Source organism: Heliconius melpomene, chromosome 15, assembly GCF_056956725.1.
Source record: "Heliconius melpomene rosina isolate 202511_hmr_F chromosome 15, ASM5695672v1, whole genome shotgun sequence".
In the NCBI taxonomy this organism is placed as follows: domain Eukaryota; kingdom Metazoa; phylum Arthropoda; class Insecta; order Lepidoptera; family Nymphalidae; genus Heliconius; species Heliconius melpomene.
In genome coordinates, this window is record NC_140403.1 from 3,966,993 (window position 1) to 3,993,770 (window position 26,778).

The 26,778-nt window shown below is 35.9% G+C and overlaps 1 protein-coding gene across 1 annotated transcript in view; it reads right to left on the minus strand.

The window, feature by feature from the left end:
- Positions 1–26,778, minus strand: part of LOC146531352 (uncharacterized) — a 58,710-nt gene that overhangs the window by 1,804 nt on the left and 30,128 nt on the right. Inside the window, exons 3-6 of the mRNA XM_085198308.1 lie at positions 14,977–15,130; positions 4,913–5,098; positions 2,148–2,371; positions 2–218 (exon numbers count right to left, since the gene is read on the minus strand). Coding sequence (XP_085054434.1) covers positions 2–218; positions 2,148–2,371; positions 4,913–5,098; positions 14,977–15,130 — 781 coding nt within the window. The remainder of the gene's footprint in view (position 1; positions 219–2,147; positions 2,372–4,912; positions 5,099–14,976; positions 15,131–26,778) is intronic.

Sequence of the window (26,778 nt, forward strand, 5' to 3'; positions counted from 1 at the left end):
CTTCCCACCGTAGATAAAAGAAGGCGTTCCTAAACAAAAACGCGGACGGCGCCTTCGATGGTGGGTTGTACGCTGCTCTCAAGGCTGTGAGGAGTGCAGTGAGAGTTCTCTCGCGACGAGGCAGTATGACTTCATCTACATCTATAACTAGTAACCAGCCGGCAGTGGACATCGATCTGTAGAGGCAATCATTGAACGCTGCGAACTGGCCTTCGGTCCTGGAAAAATAATAGAAAATTATTTTTAATATTTTTCCCGTCTGCCGCATGCCTGAAGAGTCTTGGGCGAAATCATCTACCAGATGGATTCCAAGCTCTAAAAGGAGAATTGGCAGACCAAAACGGAGATGGCGGGACGAGCTGATAGGCCTTTATAGGCCTGACTGGTGCTTAATAGCCCAAAATAGACCGGAATGGAAGAAGTGGAGAGAGGCCTTTGCCCAACAATGGGATGATGTAGGCTAGGAATATATATATATATTTCCCGGCTGATAAGGGAGGGTTATGTTTTTCGCGCGTATCTTGTAAAAGTTGTATTTGTTCAAAATAGGATTATAATTGTTAATACTTGAAGCGTTGATGGTGATTGAATAAAAGTCTACTTAATTTATATACAATTCTATTAAATAATACTAGTTCTTTACATACTCCAAATATTTAATTTGAATGTAAAAAATCCGTACCAATCAATTTTGACTTTTTATAATATAACAAAAAAAAACACTACGACTTTAGAATTTTTTTTAAGCTTTGCATAAGTGCTACGAGGGCCGCTACGAGTCTTGTTATTGCTACGAATGAGTTCAATAATAAAACTATGTAGTTATTCACTTCTCTTGTTTAAAAAATGAAATAATTGTTTAATGAATAGAACAATATATTTGTCAAGAAAGAAGAAAGTACTTAATAGATATATTTCGTTTATAGATGATGAAAATGTTAAGGTTACACAAGAAAATATAGACAAACAAATGACGACCGACATAAACAAAAAATTAAACAATTGTTTTAAAGTTTTATAACAAAAATATTGCTCTTTTTTAAAAACGTAAAAAATATTTAACGTAGCGGGATTTGAACCAAAAAACCAAAAAGTTTCTTAATCTTATAGGGCTTGCACGGTTCCCAAAAGTATGTATGTATGTTCTGTAAAAGTATGTATTTTTCCTAAATGTGGAATCGCACAATTAAAAAATGTTAAAAAGTACTCTTTAATTTTTTAGCTTCACACTGTATCCCACATGTATCAGAGGAAACCTAGTGTTAAAACACTCCGGTTCCCACTTTTTACCGAATTCGCAGAAGATGAATATATTAAATATTTAATTTCGAATTCAAATCGGACCTACAACCTACCACTTCTGGTCTAACTCTGTCATTTTCCATTCAATATTCAAATAACAAATGAAAGCTCTATTCGCGTACCCGATGAGTTTTGTGTCAAACGAATTAGGTCAAATAGATAGAATAACAAAGGCCTATCCCGACAGCGGACATAATTGGTCTGGTGTAAATTTTTGTAACTGAAATATTGGAAATAAATTTTAAATGTATGCAAAATACAATTGATCTGCATTTTTGTGAAATTCATGCATTTTATTTGTTTATTTTAATATATTTAATCTGGTTCAATATAAATATTCATTATTCTTCGTGTCAAATGATGATGTTTCAAATTAAGGTTAACCAGTGTTTAGCTACGCTGACTGCGTTATCCGTTGCCTTAGTCAGCTTGGGTGCATGCTACCGAGGGGAAACGTGCCATGGTTTGTGGGTCAACGCAGTAGTCACATGGTGTTTGACCCTCCGTGGGTATCCGCATTTTACAAGGTTTTCTTTGCATCAGCCAACTTAGCTGAGTTATCAATTTAACGACTTCCAAGTTGGACACTGCAAGTTGTGGCATGGGAGTAAGCATTCTTTGGAAGAGAAAAAACCTGTAGGGGGTTTGCTTTTCTACTATACCCTGTCCCAGGTTTGACTCGGATGATTATTTAAGACTGTGGTCAATTTCATAGAATATTTAGCTCGTGACGTTTTTGCTCAGTTTACACTAAATATTCCACCATAGCGGCCATTTCTACTATTATTTACAAACATAACATTAAGAAATTAAATCATCACAACAGATAAACAAAAGCATCTCACCTAATTTCCACCTTTGACACAATGGGAAGTTTCCACGGCAGCAAAGTAACGAGACCCTGCTTCTTATAGTGCTCCAACAGACATGCCACCTGAGTGCTGAGCGACTCGTTGTACATGTAGAAATGACTCGCGCCCAATAGACGGTTCAGCTCGAACCACTCCACCAACCATTCGTCTCTGGCGTACGAGAAATGAAAAGGTTTGACGCAGACGTGGAGTGTTTCCTGGAATGAGGAGAAAAATATGTTAACTTATATTGCTTTGTTGTCCGTCTGACCATCTGTCAAATATATATATAAATAACAAGTTGTCGTATAACTAATATAATATTTGCAAACAAATACAAAGTTTCATAGTTACATAATCTATATATATAAAAGGACTTGTCCTCACTTACTGAGGTAAGACGCACGCACAGCCGTAACTGCTAATGGTAGAAACGAGCAATTTGGACAGATGTTTATTTTCGTAATGTGGACATCCACTAAGAAGGGATTTTGCAAAATGTTAACCCTAAAGGGGTGAAATAGGGGTTGAAAGTTTGTATGGAAAAAAAATTAAATCGGCACCGATGCTTATAAAATTTGAAATTTAGATTTTTAAAAATATTTAATTGAAAACATGTTTCCTGGTTTATTAGAATTCACCCCTAAATAAGCAAGCAAAGCTGCGCGCGTCCGCTACTTGTTTATAAGCAGACTGTAATATCAATAATGAGCAACAAACTCCGACAATTACTTTGTAAAGTAATTTGCGCTTGCACGTCAATAAATTAATTAATTATTCATAGAATGACGATCGATATGTTCTACTTTAACAGATTGTTATTTTTAAAAATGAAAGGAAATGGAATAAAATGTGGAAATATTTATCCATCTACTTATCCCACTCGAGGAAATGAAATACTTAACATTTCAACGCTCTGGTGATGAGGCAAAATTCGGCGGAAAGTGGGAAATGGAAGTGTCTTATTGTTAAGAGCTTAACGATGTATCCCCTCACATAGCCTAGACAGAGAGAATCTGGAAACCTAATGTAAAGACCACCCGTTAACAATAAGACGGACGCAGTGTCTCAACATTCAGTTCTATCTGCCTATCCTGCTGTGTGCGGGATAGAGCGTGAAGCTGTTAACAATAAAACACTTCCATTCCCCACTTTCCACCGAATTTTGCTTCATCACCAGATCGTTGAAATGTTAAGAATTTCATTGGCTCCAGTGGAAATTGAACCGCAACCTGTTGACATTTACAATCGCATCCAACAGAATGCACCAAATTTTATGTAAAAGTGCATATGAAATTTCATTATTTTCAATTAAAACGACTACAAATCAATTATTTTATTTATACAAACATACAGTACAGTACGTCTGTCACAATTGTATTTTTAGATTAAATTTTACGCTCTCTTTCCGCCATGTAACGTATACTGTGAATTCAATATACAACAATTAATTTCCGTTCTGTTGACGAACGAATACAATTACATCAAATGGTAAACGTCCTCGTGCTGCTAAGTTAACAAAGTTAGCCTATTCATATAAATTAAATTATTATAGAGTGGAATACATTTATTAATATTGTAGAGATTGTAGGTACCAAATAGGGAACCTAGTGTTAAGATAACCCGTTCCTCACTTTCCGCCGAAGTCTGGAAGCATTGCGTGTTAAGAAGTGGAACTAGGCGACCACGAGTCCACAGGAGCAGAGAAATGAAAATATTAAATATTTCATATCCTCGAATAGGAATGGAATCCACAACCTGTCACGTTCACAAACACGCTGGTGCCCTTACGCAACCTTTAACATTTGTTTTTAGAGGCTTATTCGCGAAACAGGAGTTTTAATAGCAGTTGTAATAGCAACGCCAGCCATAGCAATTGTGTAAATGGCAGAACATGTTGCACTTCCACTAACAGCTATCACACCTAGGACAATGGCTTTTATGCAGAATAAAGAAACGTTATACCCAAATGACTACCTATTGAGACAGTACATTCATAATGATTTTTTTATCTTTCGAATCTTCTTTCGAAGAAAGCAGTGTTAAAACACCATTATCTACATGTAACTTTTTTGAGAGACTGAACGAGAGATGTGTTTAGGACAGAGAAATAAAAATAATTTAAAAATCGAACCACCTCGTAAACAGTTAAACACTGGACACTAGCACAAAAGTACTACTTGGATGATTTTTTTAATTATATTTGGTGTTAGTTATTACACACTTAGGAAAGAGAGTTACTTTTAAAAAAATCGTACGTAGTAAAATTGAACCCGCTTCTCTTGAATTCATTCAAGCGCTGTGACCACTAAGGGTAGGGTTCTTATTAAGATACTTCGAAATCCTTATACTCTTGTTACAACTAATTTATGTTATTAACGCATTTTATACACTTAAAGAACAATAATGAAGCAATTTAAGGCCGTAGTGGCGCAGGGGCACAAGGATGTAACTGTAACACGACGGTTGTGGGTTCGATCAGCACTCGAGGGATTGAATTATTATTTATTAATATTTTCATTTCTTCGCTCTAGCACCAAGGCGAGGATTTCTGCCACTCAACACTCAATGCCTCGAACAATTCCGTGGAAAATGTCTTAAGGTCTCTGCCTACCCTGCTGTGTATCCTGATATAGCGTGAAGCAATTTTTTTATACCTATGATAAATTTTATAATAAATTGTAAAAAAGTCCTATCTAAAATTACGGCAATTACTAAGTTTACATTCTAAGCTTCACATACATACAGTAATTCCTTACCTCAATTCCGCTTTTAGGTTCCGTATCTAAGACCGTCAGCAGGTTAGTGGGCGGTTTGTTTGGCGCAGCATTGGCTACTATTGATATTGAAGCGCCGACAGTGTCCTGCGGCTTCACGCCGGTGTCACGCAGCAAGCAGAGCACGTATGTGGCACTGTATTTGAGGTTCCAATTTTCACGTATCGGCTGAAAATAAGAATACTTTTTTTGTAGGGATACATATAAAAGAACTAAAATAATAACAATTTTGTGAATTTCTATCAAGTTCTTCGCATTACACTTTAAAGTATGTAGCTTAAAATAACTTAAGTTAATTTTGTACTTAAAACTTTCGCTGTAAGAGCCCTGTTGGTTTAGTAGTTAGTGATAATAGCTCTCAAAATACACGCACTAGGTTCGGTTCCTACCAATGTAGTAATAGTTTACCAAAATAAATAAACATTTATTTGCATTTGTTAATACAAAAATATTTTTTCACTTAAATTATACAGATTAATTACGAAAACAACATAATATTGTGGTATTTAATTCTTTGTAAATGGATAAATGCGTCACAAGCCGAATGCTAAAGTTGATCGTCGCTCTCTATTACTTGTTCCGCGTTCTCGCTCGCACAAACGGCTCATGGAACGTGACGATAAGTGTTTTTCGTGCGTGCAGTCGGTACTCATTCATTTATAAGCAGTTGTCACGTCGTAAAAATATTCACGTGTTGTGAAAAATCTGCCTACACAAAATTAAATATATTACAAAAAAATATATATTGCGGTGTTATCCCAAATTCCATAAAAAAAACAAACAAACTAATGTACGAGTATGTTCAATATAGCTTCATATACAGGGTGTCCCAGGAGTCAACGATAAAATGAAACCAGGTGATAGACCAAGTCATGACAGTTATGAGAAAAATATAAAAAAAAATCTTTGTTATGTATTTTTCATATTATATTGATTTTAAAAAATATCGGAAAAACCGACGTATGCATATTGGCAATGTGTCAAAGACCGATTATATGGCCTGCGAGAGCCCAGACCCGAGCACTATCCTTATAAGTCCTGGATCAGCCCCTAAGTCGAAAAAGTTCAGGTATCTTAGATCCGTCATGCACGCGTCTAGAGGCATCGATCACGATCTCCACGGTCGGATAAGCGTTGCCTGGGCTAAGTGGCGGGAGGTCACTGGTGTGGTCTGTGATCGCAAGATACCGTCCAAACGTTTTCCGACTTAGGGGCTGGCCCAGGACTTACAAGGATAGTGCTCGAGTCTATGCTCTCGCAGGCCATATACTCGGTCTTTGACACATTGCCAATATGCATTTCATTCATGGAGAATGGTTATGTAACGCTAATGCTGCAGCTAGAATGTAGGTATCGGAAAAGATACCAAAACGTTGAACGTCATCCCGATTATCGTGTATTTAGATTTTTCTCTCTTCAACAAAGAAGTAATAAAGCAAGTGTCGTAGCATTTCGGAATCCAGATTAAATGCGCCAACTTTTAAAGTTACTTGCAAAAACAGTGTAGTACATTTTTTTTATGGTATAGTCGGTTAAAGTTGAGTGTAGTAAATATTTTGAATTTAATGTTTGGCAAAAACACGATATTTTATTGAAAACTGTTGCAGGTATGTTTCAATCTTAAACTGTAATTCACAGAAGGGTTACTCATGATTACATTACAGAAAAAAAAATGAAGAAAGAGTAATATTTGTAGTCCTGGGACTTGAAAAACCATCACAGGGTGTCGGTTTTTCTGATATTTTTTAAAATCAATATAATATGAAAAATACATGACAAAGATTTTTTTTTATATTTTTCTCATGACTGTCACAACTTGGTCTATCACCTGGTTTCATTTTATCGTTGACTCCTGGGACACCCTGTATATCAAATCTGAATATTAACATAAAAAAAAATCAGAAATTATATACTGCGTGAATATTATGAAAAAAATAGAATAGCAAAACTGTGCTCAAAGAATGTTATAATATAATATTTCCCGTACAAATTTTTTATGTATTATTATTAAAAATTCCATAATATAATATTAATCTGTGTAATTTTACAATATATAAAGCTCATACGTGCGGGAAACGTAATCCGATTTGTGCGTTCAATTCTGTTAGACCCTTAAGCGAGGTTCAGCTGCCTTGAAGCCATTGTAAGTATTTTGATACAAAAATGTTACAAATAAAATGCTTATTGCGAAGTAGAAACATGCCGTATTTTTTCTAGTACCGTCGTCATTTAAATAAATAATTTAAAAATAGCAGCCAATGGCAGGGTAGGCAGAGGCCTAGTGTTAAGACACTACGTTTCCCATGTTCCACCTAATTCTGGAGGCCTCGACACCAGAGCGACAAAATTAAAAAAAATATTAAATAAATATTTCATAGCGATCTTATCTACAACCAGTCGAGCTTACACATTTGTGCGTCTACGCCACGACTGGCCTCAAATAATTTTATTAACAAAAATCGAAAAACAGAAACAAAATTTAATAAACAAGAAAGTCCTATGAAAGTATTCTGCCTATGCCTTTAAAAGTATTCTGAAGAACCAATAAAGTTCATCGCTTGACGGACGCGAGAGATATTGAGTGCAGAGCAAATATACTACCGCATAGTCGTTTGAAATGACTTCGAAAAGTCATAAATAAACGTTAATATTGCAAAGAGAATTACATTCATACATAAACAATAAATGCAATATATTTTTCTACCCACTTTTTGCCGAATTCTGGAGACGTTGCGTGTTGAGTGGCGAAAGAAATTGAAATATTAAATATCATTTCCCTCAAGTGAGAATAGAACCCACAACCTGGTTTCGCCATGACTTGCCTCCCTGCGCTACGACTGACGCATAAAATTAAAATACAAAAAAAGCAATATATTATACAAGAAACTAAATTAAATAAGATAACAGAATTAGAGTTCATGAGAATATTCATACAAAATTCAGTTTAGCTCTGTGTTCAAAATTCTTTTAGCAATATATTCTTCAGCTTTTATGAAATTGAACTCATTCCCCTGTACCGTGTTTAATGAGTGCACCTTTTAACGTGTTCACTTAATAAATTGGTTTGAATTTATAATTACAACCTACTAGAAGTGAATGTTTATAATAAAATTCAGCTACGAGCTGCTTTTTTTTCAGCTTCAACCTGTATCCCGCACACAAAAGAGAAAAAAAAATCTATCATTTTTCAATTAGTGCTGCACAGCCATTAAGGTCTCCAATTTCCAAGTCCCATCTTACTTTGGAAACTAACTCTAAGGTTCGAACTTTAAGTGGCTGCTAGTCCGGGCGACTCTAGGGACTAATAAATAATCATAGATCTTTGAAACTTTCTTAAGAACGTAATCTAATTGTGTCTTCTGGCGTATTCACATTGCAGTGACAACAATTTTATTGTATAATCTAAACTATATTAAATACTAAAGAATATTAAGGTCAGTCGTGGCGTAGGCACAAGTGTGTGACTGTACACGCTACTGGTTGTGGGTTCGATCCCCACTCGAGGAAGTGAAATACTCGTATTTATTTATTTATTTCAACACTTTATTACACCTTATAATAAAATAAAATTAATTATCTAAACCACAAAACGAAGAACAAACATAAATTAACTTAAACAAAAATATTCATTTCGTATTTATTTACGTTTATATTTCCATTTCTTCGCCCTGGCTTCGAGGTAAAGCGCGGGGTGAAGTTCTGCCACTCAACACGCAATGCCTCCAGAATTCGGCAGAAAGTGGGGAATGGAGTGTTTTAAGACTAGGTTCCCTCTGCCTGTGTGCGGGATACAGCGTGAAGCTGATTTATTTTTTATTTAATATTTCATTTATTCGAATGAGAAGTAATGGGAATTGAACGTTAAAAAGTATAAGTAGAATTGAAGTTGAAAAAAGTATTTTAAATATAAGGTACATATTCTAGTAACTGCAATTGCTCAACTAATTAATATATTATTAACAACTTAAAAATGTATTGATTACATTGTCCTTTAAAAGACATCAATCGGCAAAATGTTCACCTGTGATGAAGCCATTTAGGTGCAATTGTAGGACCCTTTTGAACGCATTAATTAAAAAAAATAATTAATTAGCTTCACGCTGTTTTCCCGCACACCGCAATTTAGGGGGAACCTAATGTTAAGACATTCTGTTTCCCAAAGGTATCCATTAATATTGGGTACCTATAGTCTGAATCAGTCGCTACCTTTCATATAAAAATATTTAGAATATCCGTAAAAATAATTCATTCATCCATAATGTTTTTTTTTGATAGCTTCACGCTGTATCCCGCACGTAGGCAAAGGCAGAGGGAACCTGAGAACCTAGTGTTAAGATACTCTATACTCGTTTTTTCGCTGACGTTTGTTTTGGTTGACACACGTGTTAGTGAAAATATCTCTTTTTTAGTGGTGAAACTCTTTATTTACTTAGTGGAAACATTATATAATAATGTAAATAGATCCATACCAATAAGGTAATTGGTAATAGTGAGTAGTTGTGCTGTTTTATAGTTTAGATTAGTTTTAGTTTATAGTTAGGTTATTTTATTTTAAGATGGATCCTGATCCTCCGCCTGACCCCCCTGATCCTGGGGGGGGGTTATGTAAATTCTACTGTTCAAGTAAATAATAGAAAGAGGCAAGTTGAGGAAACACCCTCAAGCCAGGATATTATTAAAAAAACGATTATAAACCCATCCACCGCCACTCCTTCCATTCAGAATGTATGGACCCACCCTGCCTTATCCGATGCCCCAAAATCAAGTGTCAAGGGAATCTCCTGATCCATCTGCAGGGACCTCTATAAGAGCCATTAAATTTGGTCAATTTCTCCATACTAATAAAATCACTGATATAGTTAATGATGGAGTTAAAAATGTGGGTCGCAATAAAATCAGTGTCCAATTTACATCTGCTGATGCAGCAAATAGATTTTTGAATAATCCTGTTCTTAGTCTATGTAAATATGTTTGTGTAATCCCGACATTTAATATTACAAGGATGGGAATTGTAAAAGGAATTCCCGTTGAATGGTCTTTGGAAGAGTTTGTTGGTTCACTGATATTCCCTAGTGCGTGCGGTGAAGTTGTAAAAGCAAGACGAATGAATCGCAAGAATGTAAGTGAGGGTGTAGTTACATGGGTTCCAACTCAAACTGTTGTAATTACTATACGTGGCCAACAATTGCCTGAAAGAGTGTTCTCCTATAAATCTGTCCTTAATATTGAACTTTATAAATATCCTACAATCCAGTGCCTTAATTGCTGTCGTTTTGGTCATGTTAAGTCACAGTGTAGATCAAAGCCAAGGTGCTATAGGTGTTCCCAGTCTCATACTGGTGATGCATGTGACATCCGGCAGGAAAATTCAACCTGCATCCATTGCACAGCTAAACATTTTGCTACTGATAAAGGGTGCCCTGAGTATGTAAGACAACAGAACATTAAGTCGGTTATGTCGCAAGAGTGTATTTCCTATATGGAAGCATCCTCTCGGTTTCCATCTGTCCAACGTTCCTATGCAGATGTTGCTAAGGAAATGTTTTCACCTCCTGTTTTCACGAACTCCCAATCCCAACAAAGCAGACCTGCTGCTTCTTCCTCTAAATCCTACTCTAAAACAGTTTTCCAAGCTCCCCGTCCCCACGCTCCTATGGCAAAGGGATACAATAGACAAGCTCACCAGTCCATTATTAGCAGTTGTTCCTCATCCCTTCCTAATGGTTGTGCACTTAATCAAGGTTCTGACAGTTCAGCAGAATCTACAAAGGATCTGTTGATTGCTTTGACTGACACTCTTGTGAGCATAATCTCAACTGCTGATGAACTTCCTTTACCGTCCAACGTTGCCCAAAACCTACTCAAAATCTTCAATATCCTTCACAATGCCTCCACTATCCTTCCTACAGTGGAATAGTAAGAGTATTCGTGCTAAAAAGCATGAATTACTTTATATTATTTCTCTGCATAATCCTGTCATTATTGCCCTCTCAGAGACGTGGCTGGTGCCTGACTCCCGATTCAGGGTGCCAGGTTTCGCCTGTTTAAGGGAGGACAGAAATGACGGGTATGGAGGTCATGCTATCCTCATCCAGCACTCTTCTCCATATTCCCGTATTCCTCTCCCTTCTCATAGTCAACAGTTGAATGCTGTTGCTGTGAGGGTCCTTGGTATTTCCTTCCTTTCTGTTTACATCCCCCATCCTTCCCCTTCCATCTTTTTACAGCTTAAGTCTATTATCTCTTCGCTTCCTAACCCTGTGGTGGTCCTGGGTGATTTTAACACCCATCACACTTTGTGGGGGTGTTACTACTGTGATGGATTTTCGCCTTCGTTGGTGGACATGATTGATGATGTGGATCTCTGCATTCTCAATGATGGATCTCCGACTCGTAGGGTTAATCCAAATCAGAACCCTAGGTCTGCTATTGATCTTTCCTTATCTTCTCCTTCTCTTGCTTCCCAACTATCATGGTCTGTACTTCCATCTACCCATGGTAGTGACCATTTCCCGATTTTGCTGTCCTTAAATAATAGACTTCCTTCCACTCCTAGTCCTTCCCTTCCCCATAGATTTAATTTAAAAAAGGCCAACTGGAACGAGTACGCCGACTCTGTGGATTGCATGTTGTGCAATCTTTCTGAGTCTGGTAATTATGAGAGTATCTCTGTGTACTATGAAGGGTTTGTCTCTGCTATTATGTCTGCTGCTGACCTACATATCCCCAAATACCGCTCCATTCAGAATTGGATGCATTTCAATCCCTGGTGGGATCAGGAATGCTCTGATTCTGTCCTTTGGCGAACATCTGCCGAGGAGTCATACGCAGCCTGTATGACTATGGAAAATTTTATCGACTACAGACGCAAGGATGCGAAGTTTAGAAATTGCATTTGGAAAAAGAAAAAACGTGGTTGGATAAGTTTTTGTGAATCCCTTAGTCCTCGTTCCTCGTCTTCCCTTGTTTGGACAAATGTTAAGAGATTTCGCCGATCTCTTAACAATGTCAGCAGTCCCAATTCCAATAATCCTTCTGTTTGGCTCAACGATTTTGCAAACAAACTGGCTCCTCCTTTTGTCCCATCCCAAGATTTATTTATATCCACGCCGGTTGAATCTTCGGAGGAAATGGATCTTCCTTTTTCCTTTGAAGAACTTAAAAACGTCTTAACGGATTTAAAGGATACCAGTCCAGGTGAGGATGGTATTTCTTATTCCTTTATTACAAAATTAAATGATAACTCTAAACAACATTTTCTAAACATGATAAATAAAATATTTCAATCAGGCAATATACCCAACTCATGGAAGTCCCAAATTGTTATCCCTATCCTCAAACCTGGAAAATGTCCTTCAGATTTTAATTCCTATAGACCCATTGCCCTGGCATCTACTATATCTAAGATTGTTGAACGGCTTTTGAAAAATCGACTGGAATGGATAGTGGAAAGTAGGAATATCTTAGCGCCCTCTCAGTTTGGCTTTAGAAAGGGGCTAAGTACTATTGATAGTCTCAGTATTCTTACTACAGATATTCGACGAGCCTTTGCCAAAGGAGAGTATTTGGTTGGTGTCTTTTTAGATGTCGCATCTGCATATGATAATGTTCTTCTTCCGGTGCTCAGGCAGAAATTGCGTCAGCTGAGTATTCCGCCGAGGATGTCCCATTACATATGTAATCTGCTGACCGGGAGATCGGTATCTGTGAGACATCGACTTCTTACTATACCTTCCAGACTTGTCTGGAAAGGTCTTCCTCAAGGTTCAGCTCTTAGTCCGCTGTTGTATAACATATACACACATGACCTTGAATTATCTGTTAATAATTTCTGTAACATCCTTCAGTATGCTGATGACATCGTCCTCTATTACAGCTCAAATTCTGTGGAGGACATAACTTTTCGTTTAAATACTGCCTTGCACTATCTTAACCAGTGGCTCTCTGAGCATGGCCTGGCATTGTCGGTAGCTAAATGTCAAGCGGTCGTGTTTACAAAAAGAGAGTAATTCCAAATTTTCAAATTTTGTGTGATAATATTCCCATTCATCTAACAGAAAACGTCAAATTTTTAGGCATAATACTTGATAAATGATTGAACGGAGTTGCTCATGCTGAATATCTCAGCAGGAAATGTGAAAAAGGCATTAATGCTTTGAGAGCTGTGTCTGGTGTGTGGTGGGGCGCACACCCTTATACTCAAAAACTGCTGTACAATGCTATAATTCGCAGTCATATTGACTATGGATTATTTGTGTTAGACCCCTTTAATAAATTACCTACTGAAAAATTAAACCGAATACAATATAAATGTCTTCGGATTATCCTAGGTGCGATGAAGTCTACTCCTACCAATGCATTGCAGGTGGAGTGTGTAGATCCTCCACTTCCTATCCGCCGACAATTCCTTTCCGATCGATTTGTGAGTAAAATGTTGCAGCTGTCTTCCCATCCTCTACGGTCTAAGCTATCTAAGCTAGCTGATCTCATCCCTCAAGGCAAACCTTTACCATACCTGCTTGATAGCTTCCTTAGACTTACCTCTCTCCCTAATCCTTTGACTTGTTTTCCTTCTAATCCACTATTCCTTACACCGTATAACGCCCTAGTTCATTCTCCTTGTATCGTCACAAATCTTGACCTAACCAAGGGAGATCCTGGCACCAACACAAAATTTAAAGAAATAGTTCAATTCAATTGGTCGAATCACCTCCTCATCTTCACGGATGCATCGAAGCTCTCGAAGGAGAGCTGTGTTGGTGCAGCCTGTTGGATACCAAAATTCAAAATTCTTCTACAATTTAAATGCCCACCCGAATCATCTGTGTTCACAGGCGAGGCTGTTGCTTTGTTAGAAGCAGTCCTGTTTGCACATTCCCACAATTTTAAACAGACGGTTATTTTCACTGACTCACTAAGCTGCTTAATGGCCTTAAAGGGAAGCCCATTTTATAGTAGATTGAGATCTTCAATTGTTTTAAGGATTCGTAAAGAATTGTACTCTTGTCATCTAAAGGGTTTGGATGTTACTTTGGTGTGGATTCCAGGACATTCTGGAATCAGTGGGAATGAATCTGCAGACTCCTGCGCTAAATCAGCTATTCAGTGTGGCACATTAGACCATTTCTCCAATTCCGCCCAAGATCTGATGTCCCTTGCGGATATTCATCTGCATAAGTCCTGGAATAATTTCTGGAATGAGTCAAAATCCCATAAAGGTAAGTATTACGCCTTTATTCAACCTGATATTCCTAGGCGACCTTGGTTTTATTCTCAAAGGTTTATTGAACGGAGGATTATTACAACAATCTGTCGCTTACGTCTTGGGCATGCTTCTACTCCTGTACATCTAGCTAAGATCAGGGTCAGGGACCACTCTCTGTGTGAATGTGGCCTGGACGATGGCTCCCCTTCCCACATCCTTTTCTCTTGTCCTAACTTAACTCGTCCCTTATATGATGTCCTCCCTCATAAAGTCCCTCGTCCTTTAAATGTTCAGTGTTTGTTAATGTTTGTGTTTAGTCCTTTATGTAAATTTTTATGTAAATATATTAAACTTAACAAAATAAAACTTTAAACTAACCCCCATGTAAAATATTATTTATTACTAATCTAATGTGTTGTGTATATATTGTAAATTTGTGTTTATTTTGTTTTAGGTGAAGGCTGTACTAACACAGGATCTCTTTTTTTTTACATGCATTCTATAATTGTGTATATTTATCTTTCTTATTACCGGTCAATTTCCTTCGTGTGTTTTCCATACAACGTGACATTGGCGAAATGAATTGTGCTCAACTGGCACGCTCGAAACGCCATATATCGAGAAATCAATCAATCAATCTACTCTATACTCATCCTCATTTACCACCAAATTCTAGATGTATGTGCAGTGTTGAATGGCGGAATTCCAAGCTGAACTTTGCCTAGTTACCATTATGAGGAAATGAGAATATTACTTTTTAGAATTAACACAAAAAATAATCTTAAAAATCTACATACTAAGCAATCCAAAAATATAAAAACAAAAGAAAAAGAAAACAAACCTTGACTCGGGCCTTGAGAGTGAGCGTACGGTTATCAGCCAGCCATATGCGACAGAAGACGGGATCAGCACCACGCGTTTTGGTAGCGGCGATGACACGCACCGCGGCCACCGTCCGCCTCTCCACGTACGCTGAGTACACGTAGAAGCGAAACCTGGAATCAATATCATGTTGTAAGGACATACAGACCGACAGACTGCTAATACTAATTTATATACGTAGAAATATAGAACACCCAACTCATATTACTATATAATTTTGTTGAAATTAAAATTTAAAAATTTTCATAACTGTAAACGTGACGGGCTGGACAGGGACTGAAATATTTAATCATTTTATTCATTCGCTCTGGTAACAAGGAAAAGCGCGGTGTTGAGTTCCGCCATTCCGCCAACGTCTCCAGAATTAGGCGGGAAGTTGAAGTGTCTTAATGGGAACAGAGCGTCTGTAGGGGACGTGGCCTACACTATTTAGCTGGAGATTAGCGGCTCGATAATAAAAGATAATATTTTAAATAAAAGTTGCTTTATTGCTTGCTATATGATAATACGCTAATGAATGCTACCGGTCCGCGGTCCGAGTATGCACTGCCTTATAATAGTAGCGCCGGGAACGTGCTGAAAGGCTATGCCGCGGTGTTCGGTTACAACATTTGGACCGAACATGCTCCCGGGCCAGAGATAAATGATACATAAGCTATGATGATATGAGGGAGATGAACTTAAGAACTATTACAAGATGATAAACAATTTTTCTTATAACTAAGTTAAGACTAAATTATACAAAAAATAAATAAAGATTTTCTTTAATAAAAACAAATTATTTTGCTAATAGATTTCGGCTACTAATGATAGGGGATGTTGCTTGGTTTTTAAATATAACCCTATCACAAACACCTGGCTGACGGTCAGCCTTGCTCTGCTTTCGCGCACTTTCACTGACACTGGCACTATCACTAACACTTGCATTACGGTTATGAAGAGGAATCTCGGGTGAGATGGCCACGGTCCGTCGCTGCCGCCACCTGCGCCATGCAAACACTGCTACCGCTGCTATTGCTGCTCCCACCAGGATATAGCATATTGTATACTGGTGTATGTCGTGGTAAGATATGATGTCCACTGACTCACTATCTTTTCGAAGCTGCTTCAATTTTAAATCGAGATCGTTTAGTGAATCGTTTGCGAAACTTGTAAAATTTAATTCTTGTATTGGCATAGGTATGTTTAAAAGGTGATTAATTTCAGCGGGTATCGTAGGCGTAAAAATATCTGTCATTATCTTTAAGCTACTCTTTTTGGATCTTTGCGCATATAGAGAAAAATCCTTTCCTTTAATGAGACATCCTTCCTGCATGGTAACAATACCGGCCTTGCTCAATGTTTGTGCTGTCATTTTGTCATCGCATATAACACGCACAGTGTAAGAATCACAAAAGAAAAATAAATATTTATTTTCAGCTAGCTTTATCCATTTATGTTCACATGATGATTTAATTGTTTGACAAGTGTGTGTCATTAAATCCTTTATACAAAAACGCTCATTAGTATATAAAAATGATATAATATTTTGCTGTTTACATATGTAAAACTGGTCGCTTTTTAAGCACTCTTGTAATTCGGTCTGAGGCAATGTAAAATAGGCATCTCGTTTTAAATTGATCGCTACGTAATCTGCTATAGGAATAACACTGACGGTGTTATTCTTGACTTGTTGAGGTACAGCTATTAGATGATAAAGCGTATACGAGTCTCGGTGTACCAAAGGTAAATTTATCTCAAATAATAAAAATTGCTGAGTCATCCTAACTCTGATATTTAAAAGACTATATATTTTAAATAAATCGGTGTCTAAATTTTCTAACGGTAAAGTAAGTTCTTGTGATAAATGTCCTGAGATGATGTGTAACTGTTGTCGAAGTTGTTCCGGTTGGATTAGATGAAAGTTGAGTTGTCCATGATGAACGTCGGTGATGGTGTCTAACATGGTATCTTGAATACGACGTAGATTTTGCAGTAAGTTATTTGCTGTAATTGCGGAAAGTGTAAATTCCTCGTTGAACGAAATATTATTTAATTTCTGATCAATAATGCTTATTGAGTTATATATGTTATTTATATGCTTATTTATAATTTTATGCTGTTTCTCTATAGTCACTTCAGTACGTTTTAATAAATTATATTCGCCCTCAATAATAGACGTTTGATTTTTCCATAAGTGCAGTAGATGATTATTGTTTGCTTGTATGAGTTGAATGTCCTGTTGATACTTTTCTGCGAAATGTTCGTCTAATACGCCGAAGAGACTGTTTGCAACGTAGCCTACTCCATTGATAAGCCCGCGTCTCCGTCGCGTGCCGCTGTTCCCGCGCTGACGCATGACCAGCTCATTGTAGTACTCCAGCTCGTTGTACTCATGTTTCAGTTGTAGCAAGGTAATGTTACAGTGATTGTTTAAATATGAGCTATCACATACTTTTTCCATATAGCCCGTCAATTTATTATATGCTTGAATTCCTTGCCAATAAGGTGACGTATTATAATAAACCACGAGTGTCCATTTGTCTTGAATTAATTTCATATTGTATAATGGGTTCAAATACAGTGAATTATAGTTTTTTAAATATGTAATATTAAATTCACAGTAAGACGGACTTATAACATTCATAAATAAGATGAATGTAGTTGCTAGTGATAAAAGTGATATGCGTTTCGCTGGCCTCTGTATGCTTTCCTTTGGATTTTCTTTAGATTTACGCTCCTTGATGCTATTTGATGCTAGATTCGTCTCCGACTTAATCGGCAAGAGTGATAATTTTGTAATTGGTCGTTTGATTATTCCACTTGAAGTACGCAGGGTGACCACACGTACGTGATTATCCGTTCCAGGGAAAATTTCTACTACTCTCCCTAGGCTCCATTGTTGTGATGGTAGATTATCGTCATGGATTACGACAATATCTCCTACTTCAATATCTGGTTTAGCTTTTAACCATTTACTCCTTACTGATAGCTGAGAAAGATATTTCTGTTTCCATCTTTTCCATAAATCTCGAAATAATTTAGTTGTTAATTGCCATCTCGTTCGGGCATCTTCTTCTGTATCTATTGTGGACAAGCCTGGTCTTCCAGTTAAAAAATGAGCTGGTGTTAATATATCTAAATCGTCGATGCTTTCTGATAGCGCACAAAGTGGCCTCGAATTTAAGCACGCCTCCAGACGCGCCAAAAGAGTGGAGAATTCTTCAAAAGTTAGTTTTTGTTCTCCTAGAACTCTCCGCAAATGAAATTTTAAGCTACGTACTGCTCTTTCCCATAATCCGCCAGCGCTTGGCCATGCTGGTGCATTAAAATGCCATTCTATACCTAGTTCTTGTATATTTTTATGACATTCTTTACCGAAAATTTGCTGTATATTGTAATATTCTTCCCTTAATGCTCGATTTGCGCCAACAAAATTCGTACCGTTGTCACTATACATGTGTGCAGGTGCCCCACGCCTTGCTGCCATTCGACGTAGAGCTGCTAAAAACGCAGAAGAGCTTAAATCCCACACTAGTTCTAAATGAACCGCTTTAGTAACCATGCACAGAAATATGGCTATGTATCCTTTACAAGTTTTGATACCTCTTCCTTTATTCGCTTTGATATCGACGTATCCCGTATAATCCACTCCGGTATGATAAAATGGATATGGTGAGTTTACTCTTGCTGATGGAAGATCCCCCATTAATTGATGGTTGGTAGTGGTATTACACTTTCTGCAGGTAACGCAATTTTGTATAAAATGTTTGGTTGCTCGATTTCCCCCGATAATCCAATATTTTTGTCGTAATACTGATAATGTAAGACGAGGTCCTCCATGAAATGTTAGTGTATGTGCTTGATCAATCAATAAGTCTGTTAAACGGCCTTTATGTGGGATTAATATGGGATATTTCATATCTGAGCTAATAGTGGCGTGACGTAGTCGCCCACCTACACGTAATAGTCCAAATTCATCGATAAATGGATTTAAATTTAGTAATTTACTGCTTGATTGTAATGCTGTATGATTTTTTAAATTATTAATGTCACAAGTAAACTCTGTAAGCTGAACATGTTTTATTATTAATTTACTTGCATATCTGAGTTCTTGTAATGTGAGATACTCGCCGCTCCATTGTTTTCGCTTGCCGTGGATAGCTCGAATGACCCATGCTAATATTCTTATAATTTTATTAAATGAACTAAATTTATTTAATAACTCCGTTATTATGTTGTATGGGTTCTGTATATTTTGTACAATATTTGCTTGGCGTTTCTTCTTTTCTTGATTAGTAAAATATTCTTTATATTGTGGAATCGCATTGTTAAATAGCCACGGTGGTCCCTGCCACCATAATTTGTTTAATTGTAATTCTGTTGATAAGCTTCCTCTGCTCGCTATATCGGCGGGATTTTCCGTCGATTTTACGTATCTCCAATTTTCTTTAGGCATTATATTAATTATATTTTTAACTCTATTGGCAACAAAGACGTTCCAACGACCGGGATCGCCTTGTAGCCATCCTAACACTACCATGGAATCGCACCAGCCATATAATTTAATAGTATGATTATTTAAGCTAGTTATGATTTTATCAATTAATTTAGATAATAGCAAAGCTCCACAAAGTTCGAGTTTAGGTAGAGAGATCGGTTTTTTAAAAGGAATTAATCTTGTTTTTGCGGCGACTAGTGTGACCGATGAGTTAACACGTGCATAAACTACGCATGCGTATGCCTTTTGAGATGCGTCGCAGAATCCATGCAACTCTATACAATCGCTCTCTTTACTATTTAACCACCTAGGTATATTAATTTTATATATATTTATTATATCAGATCGTACTAAAATCCATTTAGTTAAGATTTCGTCGGGAACTACTTGATCCCATCCTAAATTCGATTCCCACACTTTTTGAAATATTAATTTTAATTTTAGTATAACTGGTGCTATCCAGCCTAACGGATCGAAAATTTTTGATATTTCCGAAAGCAAAATTCGTTTAGTAGGCTTTGATGGTGATTTTTCTTTTATATTGCTGTTAAATGAAAAGCTATCTTGTTGCGAATTCCAATATAAGCCTAAAGTCTTAGTTTTTTCTATTTTAAAATTAAATAAATTTGACTCCGTGCTAAGCTGACATTCCTGGTCGATATTGCTTAATAATTCCGCTTGATTTGACCTCCATTTCCACAAATTAAATCCTCCAGACCTTAAAAGCATGTCCAAATTTTTGACTAGCTCTTGACCTTGCTGAATACTATATGCTCCGCTGAGTAAATCGTCGACAAAAAAATCATTTTCTAAAATATTTGCTGCTTCGGGATAATTATGCCTTTCATCGTCTGCGAGTTGCCTTAATGTCATAAGTGCTAAGAAAGGCGCTGCTTTAGTTCCGTACGTTACAGTTTTAAGCTGATAAAATGAAATAGGACACTCAGGAGACTCTCGCCACACGATTTTTTGATAAACTTGATCAGATTCGTGTACAAAAATATTTCTGAACATTTTCTCAATATCCGCTGTAAAAACGTATTCATATTTCCTCCATTTTAATATAAGCATCTGTAAATCTTGCTGTAAATTTGGACCACGGTACATAAAATCATTTAAGCTACTTCCGTTCGAAGTTTTCGCTGAGGCGTTAAAGACTACACGTAGTTTTGTAGTGATAGATTCCGCTCGCTCCACACCGTGATGTGGCAAATAACACTCCGATATCGTATTTCTAGTATTTTCTGTACACAATACCATGTGTTTTAAATTAATGTATTCATTTATAAATAACTTGTAATCGTCGGCATATTTTTTATTTTTATTAAATTTACGCTCTAAATTTTTAAATTGTGCTACAGCTACGTGCTTTGACGAACCTAAATTCTGAATTTCGGGTTTCAAGGGCAGCCGAACTTCATATCGACCACTTTTTAATCGTTTTGTTGTTGATTTATATTTATTTATGCATTCATGATCTTCTGAAGACATATTTGATACCTCGGAAATATCCTCTATTTCCCAAAATTTTAGTATGTCGTCAATGTTATTTACAACGACGTTGCAATTAAAAAATTGAGCATTCCCACATAAGATCCAACCTAACTGAGTTTGCTGAGCTATGGGTTGGTTTTCGCTATTGTTTTTTATAATACCGGCTAAAACGATGGTTGAATAAATATCGGCCCCTAATAAAAGATCTACTGGGCTGCTTATATGGAATTCTGGATCCGCTAGATCAATGTTCTCTAAATGCGTCCACGCTGGCTTTACGAAACTTCTATTCGGCAAATTTTTAATTAAATTATTCATAATATAAACTTCAGTATCAAAAGAAAAATTATTGTGTATTGAACTACAGGTGATATTGAGCATCCCTTTACAATTGCTTTCTTTTTCACCTACTCCGAAAATTACACCCTTACACTGTGATCTCTTTAAGCCTAACCTTTGTGCTGCGTTTTCAGAAATTAGAGAGATTTGAGAACCTTGATCGATAAGTGCTCTCATAGTGATTTTTGATCCATCTGAAGATATGACGTTTATTTTTGCCGTCGATAATAATATTTCTTTACAATTATTGTTAGGTAAATGTAAAGTGCTGACTGAGTGGTCATGGTTTTCCACATAATTATTTTGCGCAATGGCTGTTGTTTGATGTCCGTTTGGCGTCGTATTTATTCCGGTTTCGTGTAACAGCGTATGGTGGTTTCCATTGCAAAGGCGGCATCTTTTCAATGAAATACACCTATTTCCGTTATGATTATACAAACAATTATTACACAATTGTTTTTGTGAAACGATTTTATGTTTTATTTGTAATGGATATTCTATGAATTTTTTGCACTGGAAAATTCCATGCGCTTCTGAACAAATAGGACATTTTGTGCTTGCCACGTGTAAAGATTTTAAAGGCCTTGATGAGTTTTGTGGCTTGTAATAGTTGCTGCGAAATGTATAATTTTTATGCTGCTGAGGATGATTTTTATTATTAAAAATATTAAAATGGTTATTAGATGCTTCCTGTTTCTTTCTTGTTGATTCGAGAGTAGAAAACTTCCCTTCTAAATACTTTAAAAAATCTTGTAAAGTCGGCAATTCTTGTGGATATTTTAAAGATTCTATATAAGACGTATACGACTCTGAGTCTAATTTTTGCGACAAAATATGCACAATAAGTGGATCCCATGAGCTAGTATCGACACCCAAATTGCGAACGGCGTGGATACATTCAAAAGTTGTATCATGTAGCTTTTTAATGTGCGATAATGATTGTTGCTGTGCCGTCGCTATGTTTAATAATGTGTTAACATGAGCAGTAAAAATACGTTTTTTGTTATTATAACGATGATTTAAAATTTCCCAACATGTTAAATAATTTTCATGGCTAATAGTAAGATGTTGTATTAATCTTTCGGGTTCCCCTTGAACTTTACCTTTAAGAAACTGCATTTTTTGCGAATTAGATAAAGAAGAGTTTTTATGTATGGCTTCCGTAAAAAGATTTTTAAAAGCCAACCAATGCTGATAATTTCCATTAAAGGATGGAATATTTATTTGCGGTGTGTACTTTTCGCGATACGACACCGAAAACATATTAGAGTTTAAAAGTTTCTTTATGTTGCTATATTCTTTTTCATGTTTATTAAATAGATATTCGTACTCTCCGTCTTCTCCGTTCAATTCAGCATCGATTTCCCAATGTAACGTGTCTATAGCTGTCCAACGGGTTTGTATTTGCTTGAGAATATCCTCGTATTCCCATCTCTCCGATATTGATTCCATATCAATCGCTGATATAGTCCTAGAAAATGCTTTGAAGTTAACGAATTGCTTTTTAAGCATGTCATCCAGTTTGCTATTTGAACCCTGGCTAACCTTCTTAGTACTTACGTACTCGCTCGCTTGCTGTCCTGCCGCGGAAGTTCCCGCTTGTGCTCCTTGAAATTCATCTTGAGGCTCCCCTAACTGATTTAATTGATTAAGTATAAAAGATTTTGTTTCATTATATTTCTGCTTTGTGTTTTCGTATTCAGAGTTAAGAAAATACGGATGACTCAGATTTTTAAACTCGCGTAAACGATCATCATTGGCCTCGTAATCCGACCAGTATGCCTCTAAATTATTTAATCGCCTTTTCAAAGACGTTTCTGATCTTCTTTCCTTGCTTTCTTTTTTGATATTAATTATAATCTTATGAATAGCTTCGCTAATCTCGATTTGTGTTTTAAATAAGTCTTCCATTTTTTAAAGATGAAAAAGCTAGATATATAAAAAATAGGAACGATCTTACTTGATATATGACGCTACGTCCTGATGCTACGTCCTGCTGCTATTTGCTGATTATATATTTTAGCCTCGTGGCCAAATATTATTCTTCTGCTTGCTCGTTACACTCACTCACTTAAATAATTAGTAAAGTCACGATAATTCACTAAATGCTAGTCTTTGCTAAAAATGTCTTTTTATAAAATTGCTTAAAAAATTCGCTAGATGCTAATCCGGCTCGAAGGACCAAAATGTAGGGGACGTGGCCTACACTATTTAGCTGGAGATTAGCGGCTCGATAATAAAAGATAATATTTTAAATAAAAGTTGCTTTATTGCTTGCTATATGATAATACGCTAATGAATGCTACCGGTCCGCGGTCCGAGTATGCACTGCCTTATAATAGTAGCGCCGGGAACGTGCTGAAAGGCTATGCCGCGGTGTTCGGTTACAACATTTGGACCGAACAGCGTCTTAACACTAGGTTCCCAGGTTCCCTTTGCCTACCTACCTATAAGATTGATACGGCATGAAGCTACAAAAATGACAATAAAATATTTTTAAAATTCAATGATGAATGTTAAAGATTAAATTACGTGATAAAAATAACTAAATTCAAAACAAAAATTAACAAATACCATTATTATTAAATAAATAAATTTAGTTAAACGTACATCCTGTATACTAATATTACAGGTGAGCTGTACAAATTAGTTTTCATTATACACGTAGTTTGCATACTACACTAACGGATATAGTGTTTCTCTAGAGTATGAACCATAGACTAGAAATCATATAGAAGGGGCATTTATGGTAATATTATAAAGCAACGATTAAATACTATACAAATATATGAATAAAATATATATTTATTCGTTTATTTGTCACCATATTTATTTTTCTCATTTCTTCGAGTGGTATGTCTATGTCACCAGCATTAGGCGAGAAATGGGTGACTGAGTGTCATAACACTAGATTTTCCTCCGCCTATCCTGTTGGATACGAGATAGAGCGGGAAGCTTAAAAGATATGTCATAATAATTATTTTAATAACTTATTTCTACGTTAAAATTAAATTTGAGTATCTCTCAACTTAAGCTTAATAAATTAGACTCGACTAAAAATAGTCTGTTTAAAAAATAATTGCTTAAACAGTAAAGAAAGTAGAAATAAAATAAAATTGCTTAAAATTTTGTATAAAATTTCTAAAATCGCATACAGCTTTGCGCAAAGCTCCACGGGCGCTACAAAAGGAAGTAGAGAAGTACCCATTCAGCTACGAGCATCGGGAAATGGCTTTCTAGCTTCCGAAAATACGTTCCTATGAAATAGCCTAGGAAATGAACACATTAGTTTATGCGCTTACGTATGTTGTGACTAATGTGTTGCAGTTAATATTTCACTTTTTTAGCTTCACGCTGTATCCCGCACACTGCAGGGTAGACAGAGGGAACCTAATGTTAAGAAACTCCATTCTCCATTTTTTGTCAAATTCTGGAGGTATTGTGTGTTGAGTAGCGGAACTCAACGCCGCGCTTTGCCTTGACTTCAGAGTGAAACATGAAAATATTAAATAATGAAATTAATAATAATTAATTATTAAATAATTTATCTCTTTATTAGAAAAAAGAAACAATACTGAAAACAAACGCTTTGAAAATTTGCATTATAAAAGTTCAGCAGTTATAGAAACAGTATGGGAGTTGGGAAAAATTAAGTTCTTCGATTATAGCTTCAGTGAAGAGTTTCAGTTTACACAACAAAAAATAATAATAAATAATAATAATAATAATTAAGCCCTTTTATTCACAAACACATATTTACATTTTGGTTTTGATGTTAGTCTTATATTAATGTTAGTATGAAAGATTTCATGTTCCTAATACTAGTGTTAGTACTTTTAGTTATCCAATTCTTGGATGTGAACCCCTGTTTGGGTGAAGGCCTCCTCCATCCTCTTCCATTCCTCTCTATTTTTTGCCGCAGATGTCCAACTTAATCCCGCAATGTCTATAATGTCATCAGCCCACCGTCTTTTTGGCCTGCCTACCTTTCTCCTTCCTATAGGACCTTTCCAGCTTGTAGCTTGTATGGTCCACCGTTTGTCAGAGTAGCGTGATATGTGACCTGCCCATTGCCACTTAAACTTTAGGGCTTGAGATAACCCTTCATCCCTTCACAACAAAAAAACACAAAAAAAATTATTAAACAAGACAAGGGTATGTATTTTTAATTATATGTTTTAAAGGGAACCTCGGAACCTAATGTTAGTACGGACTCTTTCTACACAGCCAAAGTTTTTAATTTTCTTTATGAAATAAATAATAAACTCCGTTTTACTTTACTTTACTTTCCTGCTGCGAATTTTAGAGGCAGACTAACACCATTTTTACTTCACAATATTATTTATACAAAACGAAAACGGTTACTAGGTCGCGAGGTAACATTTGAAAATATCGCTTCAGCGAATCAAATAAATAGCTCCGCTCGCTTAATTTAAAAAATAATTAATATATTTATTGAGTTTGTTTAGTAGACAATCTCTCCACTATATGTACATATGATTTTGTTTGTCACTAATTTCTATTTTACCTTACTGTTGTTTTTAATGCGTTATACTTGAATTTGTCAAAGACATAACTTTTTTTTGATTAATTTTTTGTGGTCCAATTGAAAACAGACCTATAAATGATTTTAGAAGTCCTGTAAAGGTTTATTTGTTATTTAATTTTAGCTTGCGCAGACAACATTTTAAGAAAGATTAATTTATAAAAAAAAAACAAATATTGAAAATCCAAATATATTAATAATATATATTACTCCAAATTTTTCAATTGTTTTATATAAGTTTTTTTTGTAAGCAGCAATCTACAATATCTCATATAAATTACCCGTTTAACCCTTACCAATTATGTATTAAAGATGTTTATTCACATCATTCTAGCAAAACATCATAAATATTAGAATACAAATTACAGTGAATGCTTATATTTGTATGCTTCTTATACATTTGCCTAACATAGCTTAATTAAGCTAGGATTTGTTGGCCTGAATCCAATATTACATGAAATAATATTCTTTCGTTTGTTATATTAAATTAACATTAAATATTTGGTATCAAGGCAGTCTTAACATTAGATTCCCTCTGCTTACCCCGCTAAATGAGGGATAAAAAAAGAATATGTAATAAATCGAAGAATTTATAGGATATTTATCTTTACTTTTTCATTGCGAACTAAAAAAATGGCCCCAGATTCCTGCAGCCTACTCTGCTATGTGAAAAAAAAAGAGATAAAGAAAGAAGTAAAAGAAAATAAGTAAAGATGTAAAAGAAAAAAGAAAAGAAACAATAAAAATAAAACATTATGTAAGTAATACTCGTATTACACATTATTAAAAAACAGCAATACAATTCTACTATATGAATAAGTATATAACATACATAGACGTATGTTCACAGCAGGGTAGATAGTGTTAAGACACTCCAATAAGACATTACAAATTGAGCGGAA